Source organism: Mus caroli, unplaced genomic scaffold (assembly GCF_978045245.1).
Source record: "Mus caroli unplaced genomic scaffold, Mus_caroli_1 scaffold_4, whole genome shotgun sequence".
NCBI classification, from domain to species: domain Eukaryota; kingdom Metazoa; phylum Chordata; class Mammalia; order Rodentia; family Muridae; genus Mus; species Mus caroli.
This window is the reverse complement of record NW_028227259.1, coordinates 8,639,884-8,665,568: the sequence shown is the minus strand read 5'-3', so window position 1 is coordinate 8,665,568 and position 25,685 is coordinate 8,639,884. Positions and strand designations below refer to the sequence as shown.

General features: G+C 42.5%; 1 protein-coding gene across 2 annotated transcripts in view; it reads left to right on the top strand.

Annotated features, from left to right (window-relative positions):
• Gsap (gamma-secretase activating protein) overlaps positions 1-25,685 on the top strand; it is a 107,811-nt gene that overhangs the window by 26,757 nt on the left and 55,369 nt on the right. The window contains exons 4-12 of one of the 2 annotated variants that reach the window (XM_085836461.1): positions 1,443-1,512; positions 1,789-1,842; positions 10,959-11,047; positions 14,043-14,112; positions 15,206-15,255; positions 19,153-19,257; positions 19,682-19,741; positions 20,868-20,911; positions 22,012-22,097. In XM_085836461.1, the coding sequence (XP_085692587.1) occupies positions 1,443-1,512; positions 1,789-1,842; positions 10,959-11,047; positions 14,043-14,112; positions 15,206-15,255; positions 19,153-19,257; positions 19,682-19,741; positions 20,868-20,911; positions 22,012-22,097 (628 nt within the window). The remainder of the gene's footprint in view (positions 1-1,442; positions 1,513-1,788; positions 1,843-10,958; positions 11,048-14,042; positions 14,113-15,205; positions 15,256-19,152; positions 19,258-19,681; positions 19,742-20,867; positions 20,912-22,011; positions 22,098-25,685) is intronic. The other variant, XM_085836462.1, reaches the window with a different exon arrangement.

Here is a 25,685-nt window from a genome sequence, read left to right as displayed (position 1 = left end):
ATCTGCAACCCTATTGTTGGAACAACATGATGTACTAACCAGAACCCCGGAGCTCTTGTCTCTAGCTGCATATGTATCGAAAGATGGCCTAGTCGGCCATCAATGGAAAGAGAGGCCCATTGGACTTGCAAACTTTATATGCCCCAATATAGGGGAATGCCAGGGCCAAAAGAATGGGAATGGGTGGGTAGGGAAGTGGGGGGCGCTATGGGGGACTTTTGGGATAGCATTGGAAATGTAATTGAGGAAAATATGTAATAAAAATATTAAAAATCAAAAAAAAAAAACAAAACTGCAGGAATTTAGTAACTTCTTTTAAAAAGACTATTATTAATTGTGTGTATGTGTGTACGTGTGTGTGGGGGTATGCACTCATGAATGCTCAAGAGGTGTCAGATGCCTGTGGGCTGGACTTACATGCAGTTATGAGTTTCCTAATGTGCGTGCTAGGAATAGAACTTGGATCCTTGTCAAGAGTAGCTCATAAAGCTGAGCCATCTCTCTAGACCCAAACTTAGTGCCTTCATAGTAACTCAAAGTTCCCCTTTCGTAAGTGCTCCCTGTGGAGATATGGTGACCCAGCCATAACATGACCTCAGTCCTTAACCTACATGTTGTATCTCCCATATACACAACTGTTTTCATTGCCCTTAGCATTGTCCTTGATGAAGTGGAATCTTTTGACCTTTTTCTGTTCTTTAAGACAAGGTGCCACTATATAGCCCAGGATAGCCTCCAACTTTTAATCCTTCTGCCTTGGCCTTTTGGGTTACTGGTGTGCACACCATGACCAGCTTCTCTTGATATTTTGAACATTTCAAACACGCATAAAGAAGAAAATATTAAGTAAAGATAGATTTCTTAGCCATCTCTCTAAATATGAGATACACTTGTGACACAACCAGTAGTGTCATAGTCAAGTGTGCAATCTGATTAACGCCTTCCTCATCTCAGTGCTTTAATGCTAACATTTGAGGCTCACTAGGACAGTATACACTGTACTAACTGCTTCGTGAGTATTGTCTCTCCTGATCCCCCTGATAACCCCATGAGATATTTCACTGACTTTGGCCGCCCACTTCAGCAGTTCTTGGACCTCATAGTAACATGAGACACATGTTATAGTCCTAGGTTCATTGTGATGGAATTAGGAGGCTGAGTAATTTGTCCAAAGTCACACAATTGGAAAATGATAGTCAGAATTGGACCATGGGTCTAGCCTGGTTTCAAATGCTGTTTGCCTGTCTCATAGCTAAGTTTCAGTGCCAAATACGGCATAAAATATTCAACATTTTCCTTGAAAAATAATCCAGAATATTACTATTGGTTGAAGTCTCTTTAGGAAATGTTTTACTAAACAATATTTAGTATAAAGTTTAACAGGAATGTATCTTCATGTAACTGTTTCCTGTAACCTCCCCCTTTTTTGGTTGTTTTAATAGCATCTGTACACCTTTGAGAAGGACATGCAAGCTGTCAGTTGTTCAGTCAACAGTGAGAGAACGATGCTTGGTGAGTTGAGATCTCATCTTTGTATGTTAAAGACGACATCTTGAAAGTCTAAGCATTTTGGACTTTGCAATATTTGGTTCTAACAATTTCCCAGAAATTCATGTTGAAACTGAGAATCTGTAGGATATTCCTATAGGAAAGAACATTTTTTTTTTTCATTCACTCAGTGTTACACTGAAGATCCTTACAACTCTCATTTATTCCAGGGTAAAATGATAAACTTGAACAGCTACCATGTGAATCGATTGCTAATTCAGTTGTTTTCTTTTCCATTAGCTGCAAGTTTCATTCAGTATACCACAGAGGGAGTAAAGAATGACCTTCAGCCAGGTAATGGAATTATTCTTCCTTTGTACGTATTGATAGATAAAGATCTGTCAGGCTGAGCCAAGTCTCAAGCTTCTTTAGAAATGTCTTTATTTTATAATAAAAAGGCAGTGGCTATTTAAGCACAAGCAATGTTTTAAGTTTTGTTTCTCAAGTAGGCAGAAAAGCATGAAAAGTAATATAGTGGTAATTATAGGGATAATGAGATGCTAATTAGTGCCTGAAGATTAAGTGAATACTGGAAAATATTTGACTTCTGTGACCAGAAGTTAATGTCGAAGTAGGAAAACTACTTAAAAATATCTGGTGAAATATTGATTAATCTCTAATGTCTTATGAATATCTAGTAACTACAAAGTACATATCTGTTCAATTGCCAAAATTTACTTTATAGTTTATTAGCCATGTGGAGTAAAACCCTTTACTTTTTAAATTTCAAAAGGTACTCTATATTGTTTGTCCATAACCCAACAGTATTGGCTAGTGCTGTAGTCAGGCACTCTGCGTGGTGGAGGAGATACAATGTCTGTAAGAGGTGAGGTGCCTGTCTTCATGGCACTTTCAACCTAGCACTAGACTTAAAGTATTCACAGTGACCAGAAGCCATAGAAATAAATACATTCAGTGTAAGAAAAATGAAGTGCCAGGCTTGGGTCATAGCTTAACCCATGAAGTGTTTGCTATGCAAGCATGGGAACCTGAGTTTAATCTAAAAACCAACGTAAAAACAGCCAGGTACACACTTGTAATCTTAGTGCTATGGAGGAGGGCATAGGCCGTACCTGGGGCTCACTGGCCAGCCAGCTTAGCCCGAACAAAGGCTGAATGCAGTTCATAAGGACTAGCAATGGGTACAGGGTCTTGACCTGTGGTAGACATAAATGGATGAGCCACTACTTAGCTTTAGATTTCTGTTGCTGTAAAGGGCAGTTGATTCCACTGGATCCAGCTTTGCAATTTGTTGAGGACTCTGGACTTTTATGTAAAGATCTAACTTATAAAAGTCAACTCAACTAGTCTTTAAGACTGTGCTCCAGTAATGATAGCCATCTGTGTGGGCTGGAGGCAACTCTGGCCCAGAGGGTCTGATTCTGGCCCCTTACTGCTGTGTCCCCAGGTGCTTTCCCTCGACTCTGTTTACTTGGCACTTAGATTCCTTCTTTTGTTAGCAGAGTTCCTACTTGGATCTATTCTGTGGTTACGTGTGATGGGAAAACCCTTTATACATATTTTCCACTTGAGTGTCACAAGGCTGTCTTGGGCTTCTGAGGACACACATTTCCCTACATCTTACAGCGGCAGGAGACTTGGAGCCGAGCCTGGGAAGAGCTTTTGTGAGATACTGGTGGGCTAGATGTTTTCTCTGAGGTCTCATTGCTTATTCACACTTTCACCTTGCTACGATATACTGAGAACTACCATCACCTGTTTCCTTAGTTTCTCTAATGCTCTTAGCTTAGCATTTGAGGCAATGGTCATCTCTAGGGGTGGAACTGGATTGAATTGTGTGGGATGTGATTTAGAATACTAGGATGCTGACCCCCAAACAAGTGTTTGAACAAAATAAGATTCGGGGCTGATCTGACGTACTCCTGTGTCCTGGGAAGGCAAAATTACTGCTGTAGCTGCGCAGCTGGTGAGGCCAAGCCACTTGCCTTGGATTTGGACTGTGTGTCGTCTGCTTCTTCTTGTTACTTGTTACCTCTAATCTAAGAAAAAAAGATTTTTTTGCTCGTCAAAGTCAGAGCAACTGTAATTTTTACTTGGTATTTATCATTTATGCCTTACCATCAATAGTCAATGGTGTATGTGTTGTAAAGTGCACGTCCAGATCAATTTCAAAGTGTTGCTTAAAATTAAAATTAAATTAGATCCTACTCCGATATGCCTGCCCAGTCTTGGCTTTGGGTGAGATTCCTCGTTTGAACCTTTAAAAACATTAGGCTGAATATTATTAGCTATCATGCTAAACCAATTAGCTTGTATCCCAACTCACCGTTTATCTTGACCACCAAGTAATGACCATGCATAACTCCAGACTGCTCCTCCTCAGCTTCTCCACCAGTGTCTTGCTTTTGGCTCAGGATCATTGGGAAAATCTGTTTTCTGCATTACAGCCTGGGAGTACAAATGGAAAAGATGCTCAGTAGGCAGACCGAGGTTAGTGGGAATCAGGAAGCAGAAGGAAAACTGTTCTCCACTTCCAGTCTGAAAAGGGATGATTCTGAGGGAATGGGGCGATGGGGCTCACACACTCACATGCACTCTCTCTCTCTCTCTCTCTCTCTCTCTCTCTCTCTCTCTCTCTCTCGCACACACACACACACACAAACACACACACACACACACACACACACACACACACGTGAGGCCACTAATGTGCTGATTCCCTATCTAGTGTGCTTCTGGCCTTTGGCCCTGTCCCCACTCCCTCAGGCAAACTTCTGGCTGGAGTGGACCTGATCTGTTAACTTCTGGCCTTAGTTTGAGTTTCTTTAGAAGCAACATCTGTTTAAAAGGATTGACTGAGTGCTATTAGTGTATTTGGGTCATGGAAACACTGCCGGGGCATGATTTTAACCTGAAAGAGGGAAAGGAAGGTCACATTTCTGATAGCAACTGTCAGCTCAAGGGCTCCCAGCCTGGGCTAGCCCCTGTAGATTCACTGTGTTAAAGAGTGATGGGGGCAGTGGGTTGGGCTGGAGGAGGAGGAGTTAGAAGTCCGAGGAAGAGGAAGATGAGGTAGAGGACAGTCATCTCCATAGCAAGAGAGCATCATCAGGACCTGGCCTTTATTTTGCCAGAAAGAGAATCCTACAGTTAAGGTTGCATCTGGACACATTTAGAAAACAGAGTTGTCAGGAGTAGCTTCTGGATTTGATAAGCATATGAGAAAAAGAACAAGTCAAAAGTGACACAGCCTCTGTATAAGTGTGTGTATGCCTATGTGAGTTTTTGCGTATGAATGTGAGTATGTGTCTGTGTGAGTTTTTTAATGTGTGAATGTGAGTGTGTGTGAGTAATGTGTTTGTGTGTAAGTGTGTGTTTGCATGTGAGTATATATATGAGTGCTTGCATGTGTGTATTTGTGTGTGTGTGTGTGTGTGTGTGAGTATGCTTGCATGTGTGCGAGTAAGTGTATTTGTGTGTTTGTATGTGAGAATGTGTGAGTGTATGTGTGAGTGAGTGTGAATGAGTGTGTGTGTGAGTGAGTGTGTGTGTTAACAGGAGTTAGAGAAAGTATTTGGTTTTACACATGATTAGTTTGAGATGGGAATTAGACATCCAGAGATGTGACGTAGGGATTTAGTCTGAGTCAGAGCTCAGGCCAGAGGAGGCTGGGGTTGGAGAGCGCCCTTGGGAATCACCAGTAAGCGCCATGGAAGGTTTTATCCTGTTAAGGTTTCACAAGTACAACTGGGCTTGGTGGTGTAGCCCTTGTTAAACCAGAACATAAGGGGTAGATGGAGGAGGGTCAGGAGTTGATAGTCATCCTTGACTACATAAAACTACATGAAACCCTGTCTTAAAACACTGTTTACCTGAAAAAAGAGACTTCAGAAATGATGCAGCCAGAAAGGACTATAGAGTATGTCACGATGTTTTGTCCTTTGGACAGGTACATTGGAAAGATTTCTTTTGTCTGACAACAAATGGTTTCCATATAAGTCATTTTATTAAAAAAAAAAAAAGTAGTCTCCTGCAAAGTGTTGTTTAACACTCTGTTGTTTAAAATGCGATTTCTTTCCCCATTGCAAAAGAGACAACCTATAACATACTTCAAGTAAAAGATTCTTTGATCCACATACTTTATAGTCAGCTTTTACCAGCAACCTCTTTCCCTGGTCAATGTATAGTTGATGTTGGTTTAGAAAATGATCTTCCATAGGAAAAGGCCCCAGGGTTACTTCTGTGTCTTCTCTTGTAGGGCTGCCTTTGACAGCTGATACAGTAGATCTTTCTTGAGCAGCATCTGGGGTAGCCACTTGTATTGGAACCCACTGTCATAAAGATTCCCCAGAGTCTTCATGCCATTAGGGGCAGATGAATAATTATTCCACGGAACTGTGGCTTACCTCAAGATCTCCACTGGGAAGGACATGGCCTATGATTCAGAGACATTCCTGTTGGTAGTGGTTGACTCCCACATTCATGGTAGCGGTACTGCTTAAATGCTGGCCTGGAGATCAGTGGAGGAAGATGTTTCTACTATTGAGAATAATTTAAATGATAGTCGGAGGCAGTTGGATTCATGCTGTAAAGGGTGATTCATGTATAGGGCGATTCCCTTTTTCTTTCTATAGTTTTCCCTGGCTTCCCCCAAACGGTGGGTTTTTCATGCAGTTAGAATGTCTGTGTAATAATTTAGTTTTAGTAGGAAAGTTGTTTTCCCTTCTTGTTCTCAATTTTCACAATATTTTTATTCTATTTTTCTTTCTGACTCTTTTCAACACCAATGCCTTTCTTATTTCTGGAGCCATGTTTTAGGTACCAAGCAGATTCCCACAGTTCCTCACTGTCAGGGTGACATAGTCTAGAGTCAGCTGAGAAAAGATTCTCAGTTAAGGGATTGTCCAAATCAGATTGAGCTGTGGATCTGTCTGTGGGGGGATCCTTTTGACTGTCAATCAGTGCAGGAACGCCCATCCCACCATGGGTGGCACCATTCCCTAGGCATGGGGTTCTGGGCTGTACAAGAATCTAGTTAAGTATGAGCCTCTCAAAAGTCAGCAAGCAGCCTTCGTCAGTGGTTTCTGTTTCAAGGTCTTGCTTGAGTTCCTGCCCTGACTTCCCTCATGGATGGACTGCGACTTGGGTGTGTAGGCCAAACAAACAGCCACCTTTCCTCCCTTAAGCCACATTTAGTCATGGTGTTTGTCACAGCAACAGAACGAAACTAGATCACTCATCATTGCTTTTGTCCTGTCAACAGGAAAGCAGCTTTGTGAATCAATGTGCTGTCCTGCCACTTGGCTTTTCTTTCTTTCTTTCTTTCTTTCTTTCTTTCTTTCTTTCTTTCTTTCTTCCCCATCATAAACCATGGTATTCGTCAAACGTTTGTCTTTCCATTCTGTAGTTTATACTTGTGATTCATAATAGCTTAATGCTGCTTGCCTTTTCAAGTGGTTTGTGTGTTCAGAAGGAGTGTGTACATGTAAGAATATGTATGCACGAGTGTGGAGTGTGAACTCCTGTGGAGGATGGTTTAATGTCAGGTGTCTTCCTCTGTAGGTCTGTTTTCTTCTGTGTGAGTCAGGAGCCCTCACTGACCCCAGAGCACATGGATTTGGCCACACTGGCTGGCCCATGAGCTAGATGGATCGGCTTGTCTCCACTCTGGACTTACACATAAACACTGCTGTGCCTGCCTGTTTTATGTGATGTTGAGAATCTGAACTCAGTTCTTTATGCTTGCATAGCAAGCACTTTCCCCACTGACTCGTCTCCCCAAATTCCTCAAGGTTTTCTTTTCTTAGTTTCTACTAATAATTTTATTACTATGCCATTGATAGAAATGAGTACACAACAGGGCTCTAACGAACAACAACAACAACAACAACAACAACAACAACAACAACAACCAGATTGAGATCTGGGCAAGGTGATGCTTGAAATTGCCACAAAGGAGAAAAACCAGTCTCCAATGCTTCCTTCTTCTGCCGCCCCTGGTGCTGCCTGTGTGCTCCTTCCTTGTGGACCTGGGGCCTCTTTTGTGAAGAGGAAGTTGAGGAGACTTCCGGCTCAAGGAAGGAGTCAGAAAGGACACAAGACTGAGAACAACGATCATAACCATTTGAAGGTGGTGGGGCAGGATGCTTTTGTGGTGCAGTTTGATTAAGAGGCAGACAGTACATAGTAAACCCATGAAAGCCATTATAAATGACAGGGTTTGTCAATGAGGCAGATCAGATACAGGTTTGATGGGACAACCAGTCGATGAAACAGACACACCTGCACAGTTAGAAATGGAGATGAAGATACGACGACCGATGTGTTCCTGCGGCAGACAGGGGTGTCCTCTGAGAAGACTGAGAACCTGCTACCTGCCCCCAGAATCTTGTTCTAGACCAAGAATACAATCTCAACTAGAAAGCCGCCATTTCGTCCCGCCACATCCTGACTACCACAGTATAGTTTTCTCTTCTCTTTCATTCCCTACCCTCAGTTCTTTATTGTTCATAAAGTAACAGGAGTATGTACACAAGCATCTCTCTCTCTCTCTTCATTCTTTTTAAACTACACGCCCAGGGTTCTGTTTTGGTTGACATCAGATGGAGGTGTTTTTACGGGGGACAAACTGGTTCTGTGAAAATATCCACCTTTCCCCATTAGAAGCACGCTCACTCAGCACTTGTCTTAGATTCCAGTAAGCTAGTTTGCTTTAACAAAAGAGCATAACCCAACAGCATAAAATCCTTGCATACCTTGTTCAATTGGAGAATTTTAATGCTTTTCATTTATCATTGTAAAACCAAGGGCAATTTTATTACTTTTTTGTACGTAGTGGTTACATGTAGGGCAATCTGTCTTTAAGAAGGGATAAATTACTCTTGAATAAAATGATCCTAGATAGTTTCCCCTTCAAGTCAAGTGTCTTGTTGCTTAAATAAACTTTTTGTTTAAAATTAAAAAAAACAAAAACAAAAAATTAAAGACACTAATGTTAAAAAGAAAAAAAAGCCCGCCCCCCCCCCCAACACTGGGTGAGTAGCCTAGCACCCTAGAAGCTGAGGCAGGAGAATCACTCCAGATTCCAGGGCAGAACCAAAACACATCCTCCCAAATAAAACAAAACCCCTTTAACCCCAGCATTCCTCAGGTACAGGCAGAGGGATTAAACATTTTGAGCCCATCATTAACTATGGTGATTAAATCCTGGTATGATGGTTTGTATATGCTTGGCCCAGGGAGTGACACTATTAGGAGGTATGGCCTTGTTGGAGTTGGTGTGTCACTGTGGGTGTGGGCTTATGGCCCTCACCCTAGCTGCCTGGAAGTCAGTCTTCCACTGGCTGACTTCAGATGAAGATGTAGACCTCTCAGCTCTGCATGTACTATGCCTGTCTAGATGTTGCCATCCTCCCACCTTGATGATAACGAACTGAACCTCTGAACCTGTAAGCCAGCTCCAATTAAATGTTGTTTTTATAAGAGTTGCCTCGGTCATGGTGTCTGTGCACAACAGTAAAACCCTAAGACATCCGGGCTGCTTAAGACCTCTGAGAAAAGAGAATAAGGAAAAGCACAGTCCTCCACATACAGATGAGGGAGTCAGATGTGGCCCGCAGGGTCTACAGGGCATCCTCTCTATCCAGTTTATAGCCAGACATCCAAGTAGACTGAGTCTCCGTAGGCCGGAGCTTAGGCCACTGGAAGGGCTGTGGCTGTGGGTCTCATAGCTAGCCTGGCCCTCCAGGGCTGCAGCAGAAGCAGCTGTGCTCTCTGGCCCGCAAGGACTAGGTTACTGGGGAGTGCCTGGTTCTCCCGCCTTGCCTCTGGCAGTCTGGGTGGAGGTGAGGAGTGAGGTAGGATGCCAGCTGAGCCCGTGAGTAGCCCCCTTCAGGCCCGAGTTTCTGCCTGGGTCACAGGTGTGAGTTGGCAGCTCAGCTTGCTCCTCCTTCAGGCTAAGTTTGAGGACCAGGTTGTCGCCCAGCCTCCCAACGCCCTGGGGGAAACCTCTAGGACAGCTTGCAGCTGGACTAGTCACGGGAGACCAGGATACAGGAGCGTAGGGAATCCAGACAATCTCCCATATGACTGTTGCTCAATTCAGGAATTTCCTTGGAGGGGATCCGTCAGGACATTTTTTATAGAACTAACCCAGGACTCATCATATTTGTTAGACCACACCCTGGAAAATGGCTCATCGTCAATACCTTTCTCCTGGACCAGTGTGTCATGTTACTTTTTTCAGGACTGAAAACTGGTATTGATTCCAGACTGCTGTATGACCCTCAGATTGTACATCCATACCCAAAATACAGTACTTGAGAGAGAACCACACTATAGTAGAGTCTTAAGAGCTGGAGTATGCTCTTGGGAGAGGAGAACCTTTGACTTAAGTTTGAACATCTGTAGTAGTAAACCCCTTCCAGCTCCTGGCCATGGCCTTACCCCTAATTACTTTGGTGACATTTGCTCAGGTATGACACTGAGGACCCAAGCCAGCTGTTGAGAGTGCTGCTCCTGGGGGAAACTGAGATTGTGCACTGTTCACAGGCACTGCCAGCCATCACACGTGCACATCAGAATCTCTTTGTGTTCCCCCACACATGATTGCCACTGCGCTGCAGAGCTGGAGAGACAATGAGCAGAGTGATGTCCATCTAGTCTAGGAAGCCGGGCTAAGAAATGCTTCCACTCGGGGTACATTGACTTCTGCTCCATTGTGGTTTCTTTATCTGGTTTGATGCCCCCCCCCCGCCCCCACTTTTTGGTAATGAAAACTAAACTACTTGCCCTACCACTGACTTACATACATACCTATGGCCCCAATCTTGAGTTTGAGAAATGTCAAAGCAAACCTTAGAAAAATTAAGAAATAGCTACAATAATAGGAAGCACACACCTTCAAAACCCAGCTGCACGTGTCTGCCAGCGATGCTATCTAGGGGAAAGGGCATCCACTGGAGGTGAGCTTGTCAGGTGCTCTCCTGTGTTACAGGCAGGTGTGCACAGCCATAGCATGATGATTCAGAAGCCATTTGCGTTTTAGGTAAGCTGCTTCCTTTCCCAGTGCCTGCTGCCAGTCCTAGGGCACTCAAAGGCTTTCTGTTGAACATGGGCATTCTTTGGTTCAAATGTAGCTTCCTTCAGGTGTAAAAAGATGTGGAAGGTGGGTCTTTGCTAGGCTGATCACTCCTGTAGAGTCCCTGGGCCCACCACATGTCCCTGAAGAAAGGAACAGGGCAATAGAATTGTAATGTTACCTCAAGAGACATGATGACGTGATGATGGTGGTGGTGGTGATGATGATGATGATGGTAGGATTGTTCTGTTAACTGTTGCGCACTATTGGCTTAAGTTGATGCCTTGGGCATTCTTCTTCATGGTTACTTGAGAAAAGAGAATGTGTGCTGTCCCAATCGTTATGACTGAAAGCCTCCTTTTCTCTGTAGGGTCGAAGTGCCTAACTTTGCTGGTTGAAATACACCCTGTTAACAACGTGAAGGTTCTGAAAGCAGTGGATAGCTGTATTTGGGTACAGGTAAGTAAGTCTGTTGTCTCCTTGTTGTCTCATTAATCCCAAGGTGTGATGCTGAGGCTGAAAGGGGCTTGTTTACACAGTACTTTCACACGCATTATCACCTTTAATCTGCTAAGCAGTCTTCCAGATGTGAACGCTGGAAGCATTGAGGCCTCCCCTGTTAACATGGAGATAAGAATTCTGGCCTGGCCGCCCTGACCCTGCTATACCCAATAGCAACGCAATGTTTTCACGTGATAGCATACTGAGTATTAAAATAACTTGGTGGTAAGCTTTAAAATTGTTTATTTTGCATATTCACCTGGTTGGCAGACTAATTATCTCTGATTAATGGCAGTAAATTCCTGACCTTAGCAACACTGTGCATTGCTGCAGAAGCAGGCAGAGGAGAGGTGGGTAGACAGCCAGGTTTTAGTTGAAGAGCCACCCTGTGCATTCTTGTGCTTATGAGGATTTATTTGTAATTCGTAATCTACAGTTGTGGAACTTTGCCAGGCATTTGTTGAGCAGGTAAGTTTTCTGTTTGCACAGCCTCAAGGAAGGTTGAGCCAGGCGATGTTCTGCCTCGTGCTCCCACAGTAGACAAATGACGGTCACTGCCTAGTGCCTCGGGGTTTCAGCTTCCTGCTTTTCCTTGTGATGTCTTCGATGACTTCCTGGCAGCATGCTGAAGTGTTGTCTAGTGTTCTTAAGAGCACAAAGGCTGTGATGTGCTTTACAGAGGAAGTGTGTGTGTGTGCATGTGTGTTGGAATTGGGCCCAGGGAAGGAGTGCTTTGTTTAATCTTCTTTTGAGACATTATGGAGCCCTGGCTGGCCTGGAGCTGGCTATGTAGACCAGGCTGGCTTGGAACTGGCTTTGAAAAACCAGGCTGGCCTGGCCTCCTGTTCTTCACACCCTTACCTCTAGAGATGGAACCTCAAGCCTTCACCCATTATGCATACTTCTTTCTGCTCTGTCCCTCTCCCTGGCAGAGATGTGCCTCTTCACAGTCTACCACGTCTGGTCTGCACTGTGTTCTGTCTTTCATGATGCTGTTTCCCTAAATATGCATGATGATCGTGTAGATTCTTACTTTTAATGGATTTAGAATGCAAGAGAGCCATCCTGAATGCTTTTGGAGAGCTGTACTTGAAGGCTATGTTTTAGTTTTCAGGCCTTGCTCTAGGAAGACATACTGTTAAGACTTCATAACAATAGCATGACAACCACCATCTATGTGAGTCTTATGAAATGACTTTCTCAGTGATTACCATGCAGAGACAAGGCAGAGGCTTAGAGACTGGCAGCCATGGTCTTGAGTACTCACATACCTAAGAAGGTAAACAACTTCTGCAAACATTATGAGCTTCCCTATCCTTCTCCATTTTTTTTAAGTTCTAGGATAATTTTATTAGAGTTTAGAAGAAAATCATATGACGGCAGGCAGGTAACCTGTAAATCTTGGTGATTATCCAGAGGAGAATGGACGAGAGAAGGGGGAGAAAAGCCATACTGCTGGAGTCGAGTCATCACGGAGGCCAGCCACTTGCCAGTGGACAGCCACGTGATGGGCTGTGATGTTCAGAGGGTCAGAGAGCCCAACGGGTTAGGGTAAGCATGCCTAGAAAAGAGAAGAAAAGGGATACGGACAAAGTTACACGACTGTGGCTCTGTAAGAGACTGTTCTGGGGGCAGGAATTCTGGGAACACAAGGGCACCATCTCAAAGGGATGCTTATACTACCCATCTCTTTAGCATGTAGTTTAAAGTGGTCCTCTCTTCTTGAGGGGCAGTCCCTTGGCCAAGTCATGGGCCTATCCAACTAGATTAACTCTAAGGGAAGAGACACTGATACATTCTGCTGAGACCTGCCATCGTCTTAAGGGATAGTGCCTTGTTGTGGTGTGCAGAGGGCTATGGTTATGTACGTAATTTAACTCATCTCAGCCCTTTCCACAGTCTAGTGTGCAGGGCATCTCATTTGACTCTCAGGAGTCACTAATAATTAGCTCGGTATTATTTTTGTAGCCAGATTTCATCTTTCTATCCAGTATGTAATTTTAAGGTCATTGCTAAAAAGAATGTCCATATAGTTAACAGTTTCCTTTTCAACTGTAGAAGAGAGACAGAACAATGATTATTTAAAGAAATTCTACTGATCTATTATACAAAGTAAAGACAATGATAACGGAGAGGTCAATGTCTGTGAAATTGGGCCATATGTGGTTATGTCCTTTTATAATAAAGTTTTGTGGGTACCAGGGAACAAAAGTCACTGGTAACTCTTTCTAGTAAATTTCTAGTAGGCTGACTTACTGTGTGTCCTTTTTTGATAATGAAAAGATTGAGATGTTGGCACCATCTCATGCCAGCTTTCCTTCAATACCATGTGTCCTGTGGGCAGATACTCACAGTGGCAAACACACGGGGGTGTCCCGTGTCAACCACTCTCTTCCCAGTGGCTGCTAGTATAACTTGGAACCTTGTAACTCTTTAGCCACTTGCCACATCATGGCTCCCTGTTCTTTCTTGGAAAGTCCCTGGTCTCTTTGTTCTTTGTCTCTCAGATGGGTGAATCTGGACATTGCAGCTGGGAGTGTACTTACTTGGTTTTTAATTATATACTGGGTTTAGTGTCATAGTAAATATACTGACCACACTTTTACTCTGTGCAATAGAACATATTGTATCAATGTTGTTTGCATTGTTTCTGATCCAATATTCCAAACAGGAAACACCATCTCTGGAGGCAGCTCCCTCCTTGTCTTATGCTCAAAGGAATGACAATAAAGTTGTACCTGGCACCAACCTCCCCCTAGACAACTGAGGTCCTGGAAGTTTCCTTCCTCTTCTTGCTTGACCTTTGACATATGTGCATGTGGAACCCCTTAAGTATTCTGTGGTTCTCAGCTCCTTGCATAAGACACAGCAGCAACTATGATCAAACACAACTACTGAAGTATTAGGACAAGCAAAAGAGTTGCGTATGATTTTTCTAATTCCCTTTCCACAGTTCCTCTACCCACAAGCTGAAAGTCATCTTCTTCCACAGAACCACCTGTTACTGATCTCAGAAGAGAAATGTAAGTGTATCTTTAGGTGATGTGCAGGGTGTATGCACACAGTCTCCTAGTAAAGTGTAAAGGCTGACTGAATCTGCTGGGTTGAATCTGCTGGATTGAATCTGCTGCATATCTTTACCATCACAAGGCTCTGCTTACCTTTGATGTCCATTTGAGACCTAGAATCCCCGTGAAAGCCGCCCCCTCCCCCTCAACTCCTTCCTCAATCTCTACTCAGTTTCCTTGTCTTGGGAAAGGAATTGTTCTTGTATACATAGATATCCAATTTGTCAACTTGTACAACAGTTACACAGCTCTGTCTGTTCTGTCTGTCTGTCTGTCTGTCTCCTTTAAGATGTCTATCAGAGTGGTTGACTATGATCCAAGTGTGAGAGGCTTGGATGGAGAAAAGAAAGGGAAGGCAAGGGGGCTAGAAGAATCCCAGGGCAGAGCGAAAGACCTGCAGTAGCATGACTAAATTTAAGTATAAGTGACACAGAGGTTATGGTCTTTCAGGGTGTTTTCAGATTTGGGAAGGGATATAGACAAAATCCAACAAGCAATCTTTCACATTATGAGATGAAACTATTGGTTGATTGCATTTGAAAGGTCAAATTATATTTGTGTCTTATAATTAGAACCAGCAGGATTTAAGTGTGACTAAACCTAAATTGCTAGTTAATTCAAATCAGATTAAAGTATTATAGATTTTATTTATGCTGCTCCTAAAATGCCTCATGTATACATATAGTTTCTACCTATATTAATGCATTTGTGTGTTAGGAAGTTAGAGAGGTTAACCCTGGTGATGAGGCTCTTATGGTCTTATCTAAGACGATGATATACCTGTGGAGGGAAGCCTGGCAACAGAGGGCCAAACATTCCATAGGTTATAATACTACAGAAAAAAGGAAATGTGCACCTTGAGGCTGTCAGCAGGGAGGATGATGTTGGATTTGAAGTGTCTTGGGAGAGTCCTGTGTTGTGGAGGGGTACTTTTCTAGGCAGTTATTATATAAAAATTTATCCACAGCCGTTAGTTAGAAAGACCTGACTAATGCTTTTTCCTGGATGTTAAAGTATCCTTTTTCTTTTTGATTTTTTTTGTTTAAAGATATTGAGCGGTTTCATATCCAGATCACCAGAGAAGATGGAGACAGAGTGGTAAAGATTTGAAATGCCTCTTGCTTCAACTCTCTTCTAGGAGTTATGATTCTGGCTTCAACAGACAGATGAACTCTTGATACAACACATTTTCTTTGATGATTTTTGAATAATAACCTCCATGCTATGACATATGAACCAAAAGAAAGATGAATGGAGGAATTAGCAGCCCTCCTTGCTATGTCACACCCAGTGCCCTGGGTGCAGTAGGCTCGGGGACCTTCTCCACAGTCTCTCTTGCTTGTACAAACCTGTCCAATGTTAGATCCACACATGGGGGAAATCATGCCTTTGTGGTTATTAGTTTACTTACCACATCAAGAGGATGGAGATTAGAAACCAGGAAAGAAGCTAACTTCTTATATTATTTTATATTATTTATATTATATAATATATTTATATTATTATATTATTTATTATTTTTACATGTAGCACATAGGACCTGCCATCTACGGTCCCCACTCGCCTTTTGTCTCCACTGTCCTTTCACTTGTCTCCAAGTTTCCTCAGTTAGGTTGGCTCCACATCTATCTCCACTCTTGACAACCCTGGCTCGGTTGTTATTAACTCGTGTGAGTAATTATTGAGAAGCCAGATAAAATAGCTGCAATTCATTTTCCAAGGAAGGGCACGGCAGTCCTGGCACAGCGTCTACGATGCTTCAGCCATTCCACTATGCACAAACATCCATTCACTTGCCCATTTTTTGGTTTTGTAGTACAAATCATCTTGGACTTATCTTTTGCTTCTATCCTTTATATGTGGGTACTTTCATTTCTTTGGCCTAAATCTTCAGATTTGGATGGCTATGTTGATGGGACTACGCATTTAATAAGTTTCCGGAGGGTTTGCTAGTTACTTTCCAAAAACCTAATTTTACAAGCCGAGTATTCAAGTGTGAGGTAAATTTACCTTTAACATTTTCCCTGGTAAACTGATAGCTTACTGTTACCTTTGTCTGTACTTCTTTTACTGTTTATTTCATTTGGGCACCTTCTCTATTTACTTGCTATTTAAATTTGTTATTTGGAAAATTTATTTATTATATCTTTGTCTGTTTTTCTACTTGGTTACCTTTTTCTTGACAATTTTTATGAGTTCTGAATATAGTATAGATATAAAAATGATTTTACTCAATGTTTAGTACATATAAGTTAACCTTTAAGTTTTTATGCTTATTTACTGTTGTGGTTAGTGGTGGGTGCATGTGTGTGTGTGTGTGTGCTTGTGTGCATGTGTGTGTGTGTGTTTCTTGGGATGAATATGGAGAGCTTCTATCCCAGAGATCAAACTCAGGTTGTAAGGCTTGGTGGCAGGTACCTTTACCCATCAGCCTTCAAAATAATTTTTCTTTGAGAATATTGATGCTTCTTTGAAGACTTTAAAGCTTTGAATGAAACTGAAATGGGATGCGACTTTCACTAATCATAAAGCTACTGTTGAAAGCCTCAAATCAGCAGAGCTGGCTGGAAATGAGCAGGCTGTGTGGATGGGACTGGGGCTGCTGGTGACCCCGGGGTGGGGTAGTGTTTAGAGCCCAATGGCAGTAACAAGAACTTGGAGGAGAGCAGTAAGCACACACAGTAAGATGAGAATGAGCATAGGCTGAAGGGTGGGGTGGAAGAGAATTTGGGAGTCAAATGATGCTGTGGGGAGAGAATGAGGGAGAGAGAGAGAGAGAGAGAGAGAGAGAGAGAGAGAGAGAGAGAGACAGAGAGAGACAGAGAGACAGAGAGACAGAGAGACAGAGAGACAGAGAGACAGAGAGACAGAGAGACAGAGAGACAGAGAGAGAGAATGTGTATATGTGTGGGACAGGGCTCTTGCCAGCTGCCCAGATAAGATCTTACTGCCCAAGATGGCGGCTTTTCTGTTTCTCCATCCCCTGGTGCCCTTCCTGGGTTACTCTCCCAACCTTTGAGAAGTAACAGCTTTTATAAGTGTGTGTGATTCCACATGATCATCCAACATCCTTAAATAACAGGTGGTACTGGAGCTCCATCTTCAAACAGAAAAGAACAACCAAGAGCCACATAAATGAGTTTACCCCAGAGGGGCACAATGGATATTTTATTGTGGTCAAGACAAATCTGATGCTCACCTTGCTGTCCTAAGGCTTTGGCTGAAAAGATTCCCAAGCCTGTCCCCCTAAACCCAGAATTCATACACATGAAACCAGGATGGATTTAGAGGACACATACAGGTGCTCTAGGATCTTTAACATCACTCCCCACAGCCTAACAGCAATGGACCAGGAGAGCAAGAACTAGGGCTGTGCTTTGTACTTAACCCTGAGTTCCAGTGAGCTCTGAAGAAAGTCAGAGCGGGTGCATACATGAGGCTGTACCATCCTGAAGCTCTTTTCCTGGTCAAGCTCAGGGTCATGAGTTTTTATTAAGTGCGTATGTATGTATGTGTGTAATTTTGTGTGTATGTGTGCATGCATGTGTATGCTGGTGTGTTTATGTGTTCATGCTGGTGTGTGTATGTGCTGGTGTGGTGTGTGTGTGTGTATGCATGCACATACAGGCCAGAGGTCATTCTTGGGTGTGATTCTTCAGGTACCCTCTACCTTATATTTTTGAGACAGGGTCTCTCACTAGCCTGTGGCTTGCTGATTAGGCTATACTGTGTAGCCAGCTAGTCTCAGGGAACATCCTGCTCTGTCTCCTCAGTCCTGGAACTCCAAGTGTAAGCCACTGTGCTTGGATTTTTGATGTAGGTTTTGAGGATCAACCTTAGGTCCTTATGCTTACAAGACAATAATTTACCAATGGAGCCATCTCCCATTCAACTGGAAAGAAAATTCTTAGCTCCTTCTGTAAAGTTATTGAAAAAAAATCTGCTGATATGTAATCACTAGCAAAGTGCCAGATGTTAGGAGTCTAGGTTTTGCTGAGCTAATTTCACAGCCTAGTCTAACCTCTCTGAGTTTCAATTTTCCCTTGCATTCATTATGTAGACAAGAATGACCCTAAACTTCTGGTCCTCCTATGTGCTGGTAATACAGTCATGTGCCACGACCCCTGGCTTGTGGGGAAGTGGAGATGTGGGCTTCCTGCGTGTTAGGCAAATATTCTACTACCTGAGCTATACCTCCAGCTCCCAATCCTTTGATTTTAAATATCTATTGTTTTTTGAGTTTAAACAGAAATTTTACATTTAAAATAAGAATATTTAATATACTTTTATTTTTTCTTCCTTCACTTCTAGATGGAGTCCGTAGGTAATATTAAATTCTAGAACCACTCAGGGCAGGAGTTGGCAGGGTTTCCATGCTCACCGGGAAGGTTATGGTTCCGACTAAGCTTTAACTAACAGAAGCTCACAAGAGCCCTATAGGAATAGTGCTGAAGAACTTTGCTTTCGTATGGGGATTCAGAGGTGAGGCTTTGTCCAAGAGGCAAAATCCGAGTCAGAACTCGATGGGCGAGTGAGTGTCAAGTATTGCTGATGGATGTGCAGTGCCATCCCTCTTGTGGAACCAAGACCAAAGCTGGTGTATGGCTCAGTGGGGCGTTACAGAGCTCTCCAAGTCAGGCCCGAGCGCTTCCTCACCAGCCTCTGTCTTCGGAGGCGAAGGCTTTTGTCTATAAAGACCTGGTCTAAGGGTACAATTACTATAGGAACTTACCCAGGTCCTGTTAATACAGATGTTTTTGTGGAAGGTATGGTCTCTGCTGACTTGCCTGTTGAGCTAAGAGGAAGAATAGAGTACAGGCCATTAGGATAGAGGCAATGATGCCTGAAAAATTTTATGGAAAACTGTGTATATTTTGCATATGGGGAGGTGCTAATAAAAAATTAGTGGTATTTACATGAGTCATAGAGAGTAGGGCATAAAAAATAATTTAAGATGTCATTTTAAAAATACTTATTAAATCATTTTGTCCCTAGGTGATTAGAAATTCTAGCCATCTCCCAAGAGAGAGACTAGCTGAAGACTTTGTTTGGGCTCAGTGGGATCTGTCAGAGCAGAGACTGTACTACATTGAGCTAAAGGTAAAAACTAGCCCATGGGTACCTATTACTATGGAAAGAATATAATGTTGACATCATTGCTGTGTCAATATTTATTTATTTTATTTTCTGCATATGATGTTTCCCTTGGATATACATCTATGTACCATGCCCTGTGGAGGGGAGAAGAGGGGTTTGATCCCTGGGAACTAGAGTTACAGATGGTTAGGCACCACCATGTGTGTGCCAGGAATATAGCCCAGGATCTCAGGAAGATCAGCCATTGCTCCTTCCCACTGTGGCATCTGGCTAGCCCCTGCTGTGGCTTTTTAGTAACCACAGTGTCTTTAATGGGACAGTCAGTGAGGGTTTATTACAGATAATGAACAGGTTTTCATTATTTTTTCTTGACTACATTTTCTCTTCAGCCTTTTTATTTGGGGATTAATATGCATCTCTTTTCTAGGAGTCAAGGAGTATCTTGAAATGCATCCAGTTTAGGGCAGATGAAAGTTTTAACTTAATGGTAAGTACATAAAATGATTGGTCCTAGGAGATTTTGCTAGAGTTGATATCATTAGCAAAAATTTGGGCGTTTTGATATTGTACCAGTTACTTGCATGATCAAATAACGTGGCTTGTGCTGTCACAAGGCCTCGGCTCTCTAACAAATGCAGAGTGGATGCAGGTGACAAGGATACCATGCACAGGAGAGTGTGTTTCTAAAGGAACCGCCTAACAGGGGCTTAGAGGAAGGCAATAGGCGGGATCCAGAGTCGATCACTCTAAGTGGTTGCAAGTCATTTGACTCAAAAGCGATCATGGACAGAATGGGTTTGAGGAAGGAAGTCAAAATGTATATAGTTTAGTAAGTACCCAGCATCACCCTTGGAAAAGCTGTCTATGGGAAGGTGCCTTTATGTCTTTATCTGGGAGGGGCAGTATTTCCTTCCTCTCTTAGGACCAATATTGGTATCAAGCACATATTGGTTTCACACTATTACACGACTTTCTTACCATTTCCTGCCCCATTTTTAGCTCAACCCCTCCGAGAGACATCCCAGGCTCCCTTCCTCCCACGACTGTCTGTGGCTTGTGAAAGGTTGCAGTTGTCAACCATCCTACTACAGTATACACTCTGCTAGTGACATTCACGCTAGAGGCTGTGTTAGCCTTGCAGGGAAGCATACACTGACCGTGTCTGTAAACACCAGGATGCTCCCACTGCACTTCCTGCACTGTGGGGTGGGGGTCTAACCTCTGGAGGTGATGGTTAAATGGACTCTTTACCACCAGGCCAGCCTAGCACTGGCAGTTTGCTTTGCATTCACAGCCATCATCATGTAATGCCTTTTTTTTTAAACTTAATCTTTTTGAGATTATAATATAGTTAAAATCCCCCCTTACTTCCTCAGTCTTCTCTCAATTCATGGCCTCTTCTTGCATTCACTTTTATTGTATGTGTATATGAATATGTACATGCATGTATATGTGGTCTGTATGTTACTTATTTGCATGTTTTCAGGGATGAGCATTTGTCACTAAACAACCCAACCATGTGCTATTTTCTGGAGGATGGTCTGTAATGTCTGTGATGATGCAATTTTAATGCTTATATCATCCACATTTTTTTTTTTTTTTTTTTTTTACAGTTTGAAATGCCCTTGGACATATCGTTAACTGGCTTGAGATTTAAGTAAGTCATCCCAGAATGTTAAATTTCATAGACATTTATAGGTAGCAAAATGATGACAGCTTTTCCTAATTGTGGTAGGTAAACACTCAGACAATCTGATATTCTGTGCATCTACTTTAAGATTTATTATTTTATTTTATTTTATGTGTGTGGATGTTTAGCCTGCATATATGTCTGTACCACATGTGTAAAGTGTTTGCAGAGACCAGAAGAGGGTGTCGGATTCCCTGGAACTGGAGTGCAGGCAGCTGTGAGCTATTGTGTGTGTTCTGATTCTCAAGCCTGGGCCCTCCAGAAGAGCCTTGGTGCTCTTAACTGATGAGCCCTGCCTGGCCCCCCGTGGACCCATCCTTAATACTCCCATTCGTTACAGTCTATAAACTGATTTCACAAGCACGAATACAGGATTAAATGCATAAAGTCACCTGTGTTAATTTTCTTAGCCATGGTTTTCTGCAGGGCACCTGCATTTATTTTGATGTGTGGAAGTGCTTGACTCCTTGTGGTTAAACGGAGAGGGTTGATGAGCCAGTGTAAATGCGTTTAGCTCAAACATCAAAATGCTTCTTTATTGCCAACAAGAGGTCACAGGTCAACCCACTTATAACTCAGCCCAGTCTCTTGTTTTATTTTTTCTGTTTTCCTCTTTACACAAAAGGCAAGACTTTAGAGTACTTAATGTATATCAAAAGCTACAGCATTAAAAAAAAAAAACAACAACAATAAGACAAAACATAGGACATCAAAGGCCAGAAGAAAGGAATGCATAATGGCAGTCTTAAACTGTTCAGTATTTCACAAGCTTTATTTAAACATTTATAGATACTCAATTGTACCTATTTTGAAACATAGTATTATATTTTAGATAATATTACTATAAATGAAAAAAATTACAAAAGCATATGTTGTAATATCATTTTCTGTCTATTGCCAGGCCCACACCTTTAAGCCCCACTTATATTTTCAGTCACTGTTTTAAGTCATGTATAGATAGGAAGCATTTCTCTACCTCTGTGAGTGTGTTGTAGCACTTCTAGCATGTATGTGAGGAGTATGGTTTTTTAATGTGTTCAATAATTTCTTTCCCTTTCTAATCTTAGACTTGTCAACTTTGGATATGACTATCGTCAAGACTGTGAGAAGCTATGCAATCAGCCTTCTCTCTGCATTTTTACCAACCATACAGGTAGAGTAAGGATCCTGCTTACTGTGTTTATTAGAATTTGTATACAAGTTCTATGCAATTTGTATAGAACTTGGGTTCTATAGAAAATGCAATTATGGTTTAACTGTGTGAACAATATTGTTAAATAAACTTATTTATAAAAGTATTATTAAAGAAAGAAAGAAAATGAATGATTACACCACATTATTATAATAATCAAGTGGATATTACACATACATTCATAGGTCAAAACAGTATAATTCTACCCTTTTCTGTCACTTCTATTATAATTATACATATATATTATATGTGCATATATAATTTATATTGTAATTATGAAAAAACATCACCAACAGGGTTATTGTTCTAATAGGTTTTATTGGTATTGTTTTAATAGAGTGGGTAGATTCATATTTATTCAAAGCAAAATTTCCTATGGAGATGGAAATGCTTTCTGTGTCAGCCTTACTGATGTGTTGGATTCTATTTATTTATTTATTCATTACATTTTTTTTTTGCCTGTATTGTATGTCTGGAGGGGAGTCTTTCACCTTGTGGGCTCCAGCATTGAGTTCACGTCAGCAGGCTTGGGGCAAGTCTTTTACCCATGCAGCATTCCCACTGGCCCAGGTTTGAAATCTAAACCCATGTCCCTGGGTTTAAACGCTATGTCATGGCTGCTGTTGTAGAAGGCAGAGCTTGACACATTGAGAACACGGAGAGGGAGAGGGTGGTTGGGAAGGTGCACATGAGCAAACTATGCTCTAAGGCTGCCCAGTGTTGGGGTCCGGGAATCACTGCACAAGCTACTCAGATAACTGATCTCAGGCAAACAGGGATGGCTTATTGAATGCCATAACCCAAGATTAATTGATCAGGGACATAGGTCAGACCTGGGAGCCAATTGTGACCTTGAGTGAAGATCCTATAGGGCTTTTTGAGCCTGAGATCTATAAACATCTGTGCTAAGTTATTCCATCAATCAGGATTTAGGGATAGGGGACTTCCTTAGGGACATGTCTTTGTTGTATACTTATCCTGCTCCCATTGGTTGGGGTATTCAGCTGTGGCAGGGGACTTGCCTTGTCTAACATTTGTGTCTTAACTTGCCAACCAGGATGTTGGTTACCCATGCACATGTCTCTTTCCAGGATGTCGTCTCCCCATGCACATGTCTCTTTCCAGGATGTCGTCTCCCCATGCACATGTCTCTTTCCAGGATGTCGGCTCCCCATGCACATGTCTCTTTCCAGGATGTCGGTTACCCATGCACATGTCTCTTTCCAGGATGTCGTCTCCCCATGCACATGTCTCTTTCACAGGATGTCGGCTCCCCATGCACATGTCTCTTTCCAGGATGTCGGCTCCCCATGCACATGTCTCTTTCCAGGATGTCGGCTCCCCATGCACATGTCTCTTTCCAGGATGTCGTCTCCCCATGCACATGTCTCTTTCCAGGATGTCGGTTACCCATGCACATGTCTCTTTCCAGGATGTCGGCTCCCCATGCACATGTCTCTTTCCAGGATGTCGGTTACCCATGCACATGTCTCTTTCCAGGATGTTGTCTCCCCATGCACATGTCTCTTTCCAGGATGTCGGTTACCCATGCACATGTCTCTTTCCAGGATGTTGTCTCCCCATGCACATGTCTCTTTCCAGGATGTCGGCTCCCAGGGAGGTTTTAGGTGCTTATTCCAAATAGCTTCTTGTATTGGTGCAGTATCTCTCTTATGTTGGGGTCTATCCCAGGAGCAGCTTATAAAGGCAAATATCTTAAGAGCTTATACACCAGTGCAGGAAGTGCTGCTGTCTGGTCAGTTCAGGTCCAAGCAATTTTAATGACTTCTATTGTGATTGGTTTCCAAGGGCGCAGAATATAACAGAATATATAATCAACTTGGGCATGAGAAAGTTGCTAGAAACAGTGGAAACAATGTATGAGAAAGTTTCCTTATAGTATTAGTAATAGTAAAAAATGGCAGGCTAGACAGGCAGCAGTTACCTAGGCTTTAACATTCCATCTAGGCCTTTTAACTGAGTCTTAACACGTAGAAACAATGTCACAGTGAGGCCTGCCCTATGTGTCATTAATACACAGTGATAATTATAACACAAGGCAGTCACTGTGACTGCTGGATGGAGAAAGGTGAGAAGAGGTAAAAGAAGGAGGTCAAGTTCAGGTGAGATCAGAGTCACATTTGAGACAACGGGACTTGAAGCACAATGGGCAAAGAATATAGAGGGATAGATGGGTGTGTTGTATCTCAGAGATGCCTTCCTGTAACGAGGTGGAGAGGAAAGGCCCTTGGGTTTCTGGCATCCACAGGTGATCGGTGATGGCATTTACTCAAGTGTAGGAGCTTTGGTGGGACTCGTGACAGGAGATCTTGAGCTTCTTCTGAACATGTTAACTAAGAGGCCTTGAACAGAGAGGAAGGGTCAGGGGTGATGATGGACAAGTGTGGGAGTTGTCAGAATGTGGAGAGAGACCTCAGGAGGAGGAGGATTCAGTGAGAAGGGGAGGTGTTGAAGAATAATATCTGGGAGCTTAAGTTAGGAGGAGTGTGCAATTGGAAAGGGAGAGAGCCAAGCAAGCATTTGTCAGGGCCCAAAGGCAGAGCACAGCCTCTCCCAGGAGAAGGGCCAACAATGTCTTGAGAGGTGGAGTTCCCAGGAGCTGGCCTGTGAGCCACCTCCTTGGGCAACTGGAGGGAGATCTGGGTTCTACTTAAGTTGAGCATCACAAAGAGATAGAAAAAGTCGTAGAAGCTTGTGAGAGAGGCAGTAGCAGAGGGTAGAATTGGGATTTAGGGAATTGTTTTTAACTCTGGTTGTTTAAATGCTCACAGGATATATTTAGTGTGGAAGGAAAATGGGATAAGTCCTGGCAGAAAACACTGATAGATTTTTGATGATGGGAGGAAATGAGACTAGGGACTCACAAGGATAAACTGGGTAGGCGCTTTCCTGCCTCCTTTGCTGTTGGATATAAACAACCACTTCATGCTTTAAATCTCTGTGGATTTCTCCTTTTTAATTTACTCAGAGGAACTCATGAACAGTAGCATCCATAATATACAAAAGGGCTACAACTTATTTAATAACATACTGGGTTCATCTGGTAGGAGATGTGGAAGCGTCTCTTCCTTTCCTTTCCTAGCAATGTGTAAGAGCGTAGAAAATGTGCCTTGTTCTTCAGTCAGCTTTGCAGTAAAGACTATAAGTTTGTTTCAAACAAACTCCCAGAGTTAAGATGAAAAAGCTGGTGAAGCATTTTGTTGTTGTTGTTTTGGAGTAATAAGTTGCCAGTTCTCATATCGTTTTCCAATTAGGTTTAAAAATGAGTTCTCACCTCTATGGTTAAAATAAAATTGTGATGTAGCTTTGCAGGTTGGTGAAAGAATCTTCCCTATAGGCCAGAATAAATAGAAAACAGGTTTAATTAGTATACTGCAAAAAGAGTAGTTGGTATGCCAGTGACAGAACCATATGTGGGTAGTCGTGGACTGCAGTGTCTCCATTTTGGGAGGAGCCTCTTTGTGTGTCATATTTCTTTTTTTTTTTTTTCCCTTTTTTTTTTTTTTTTTTTTTTTCGAGACAGGGTTT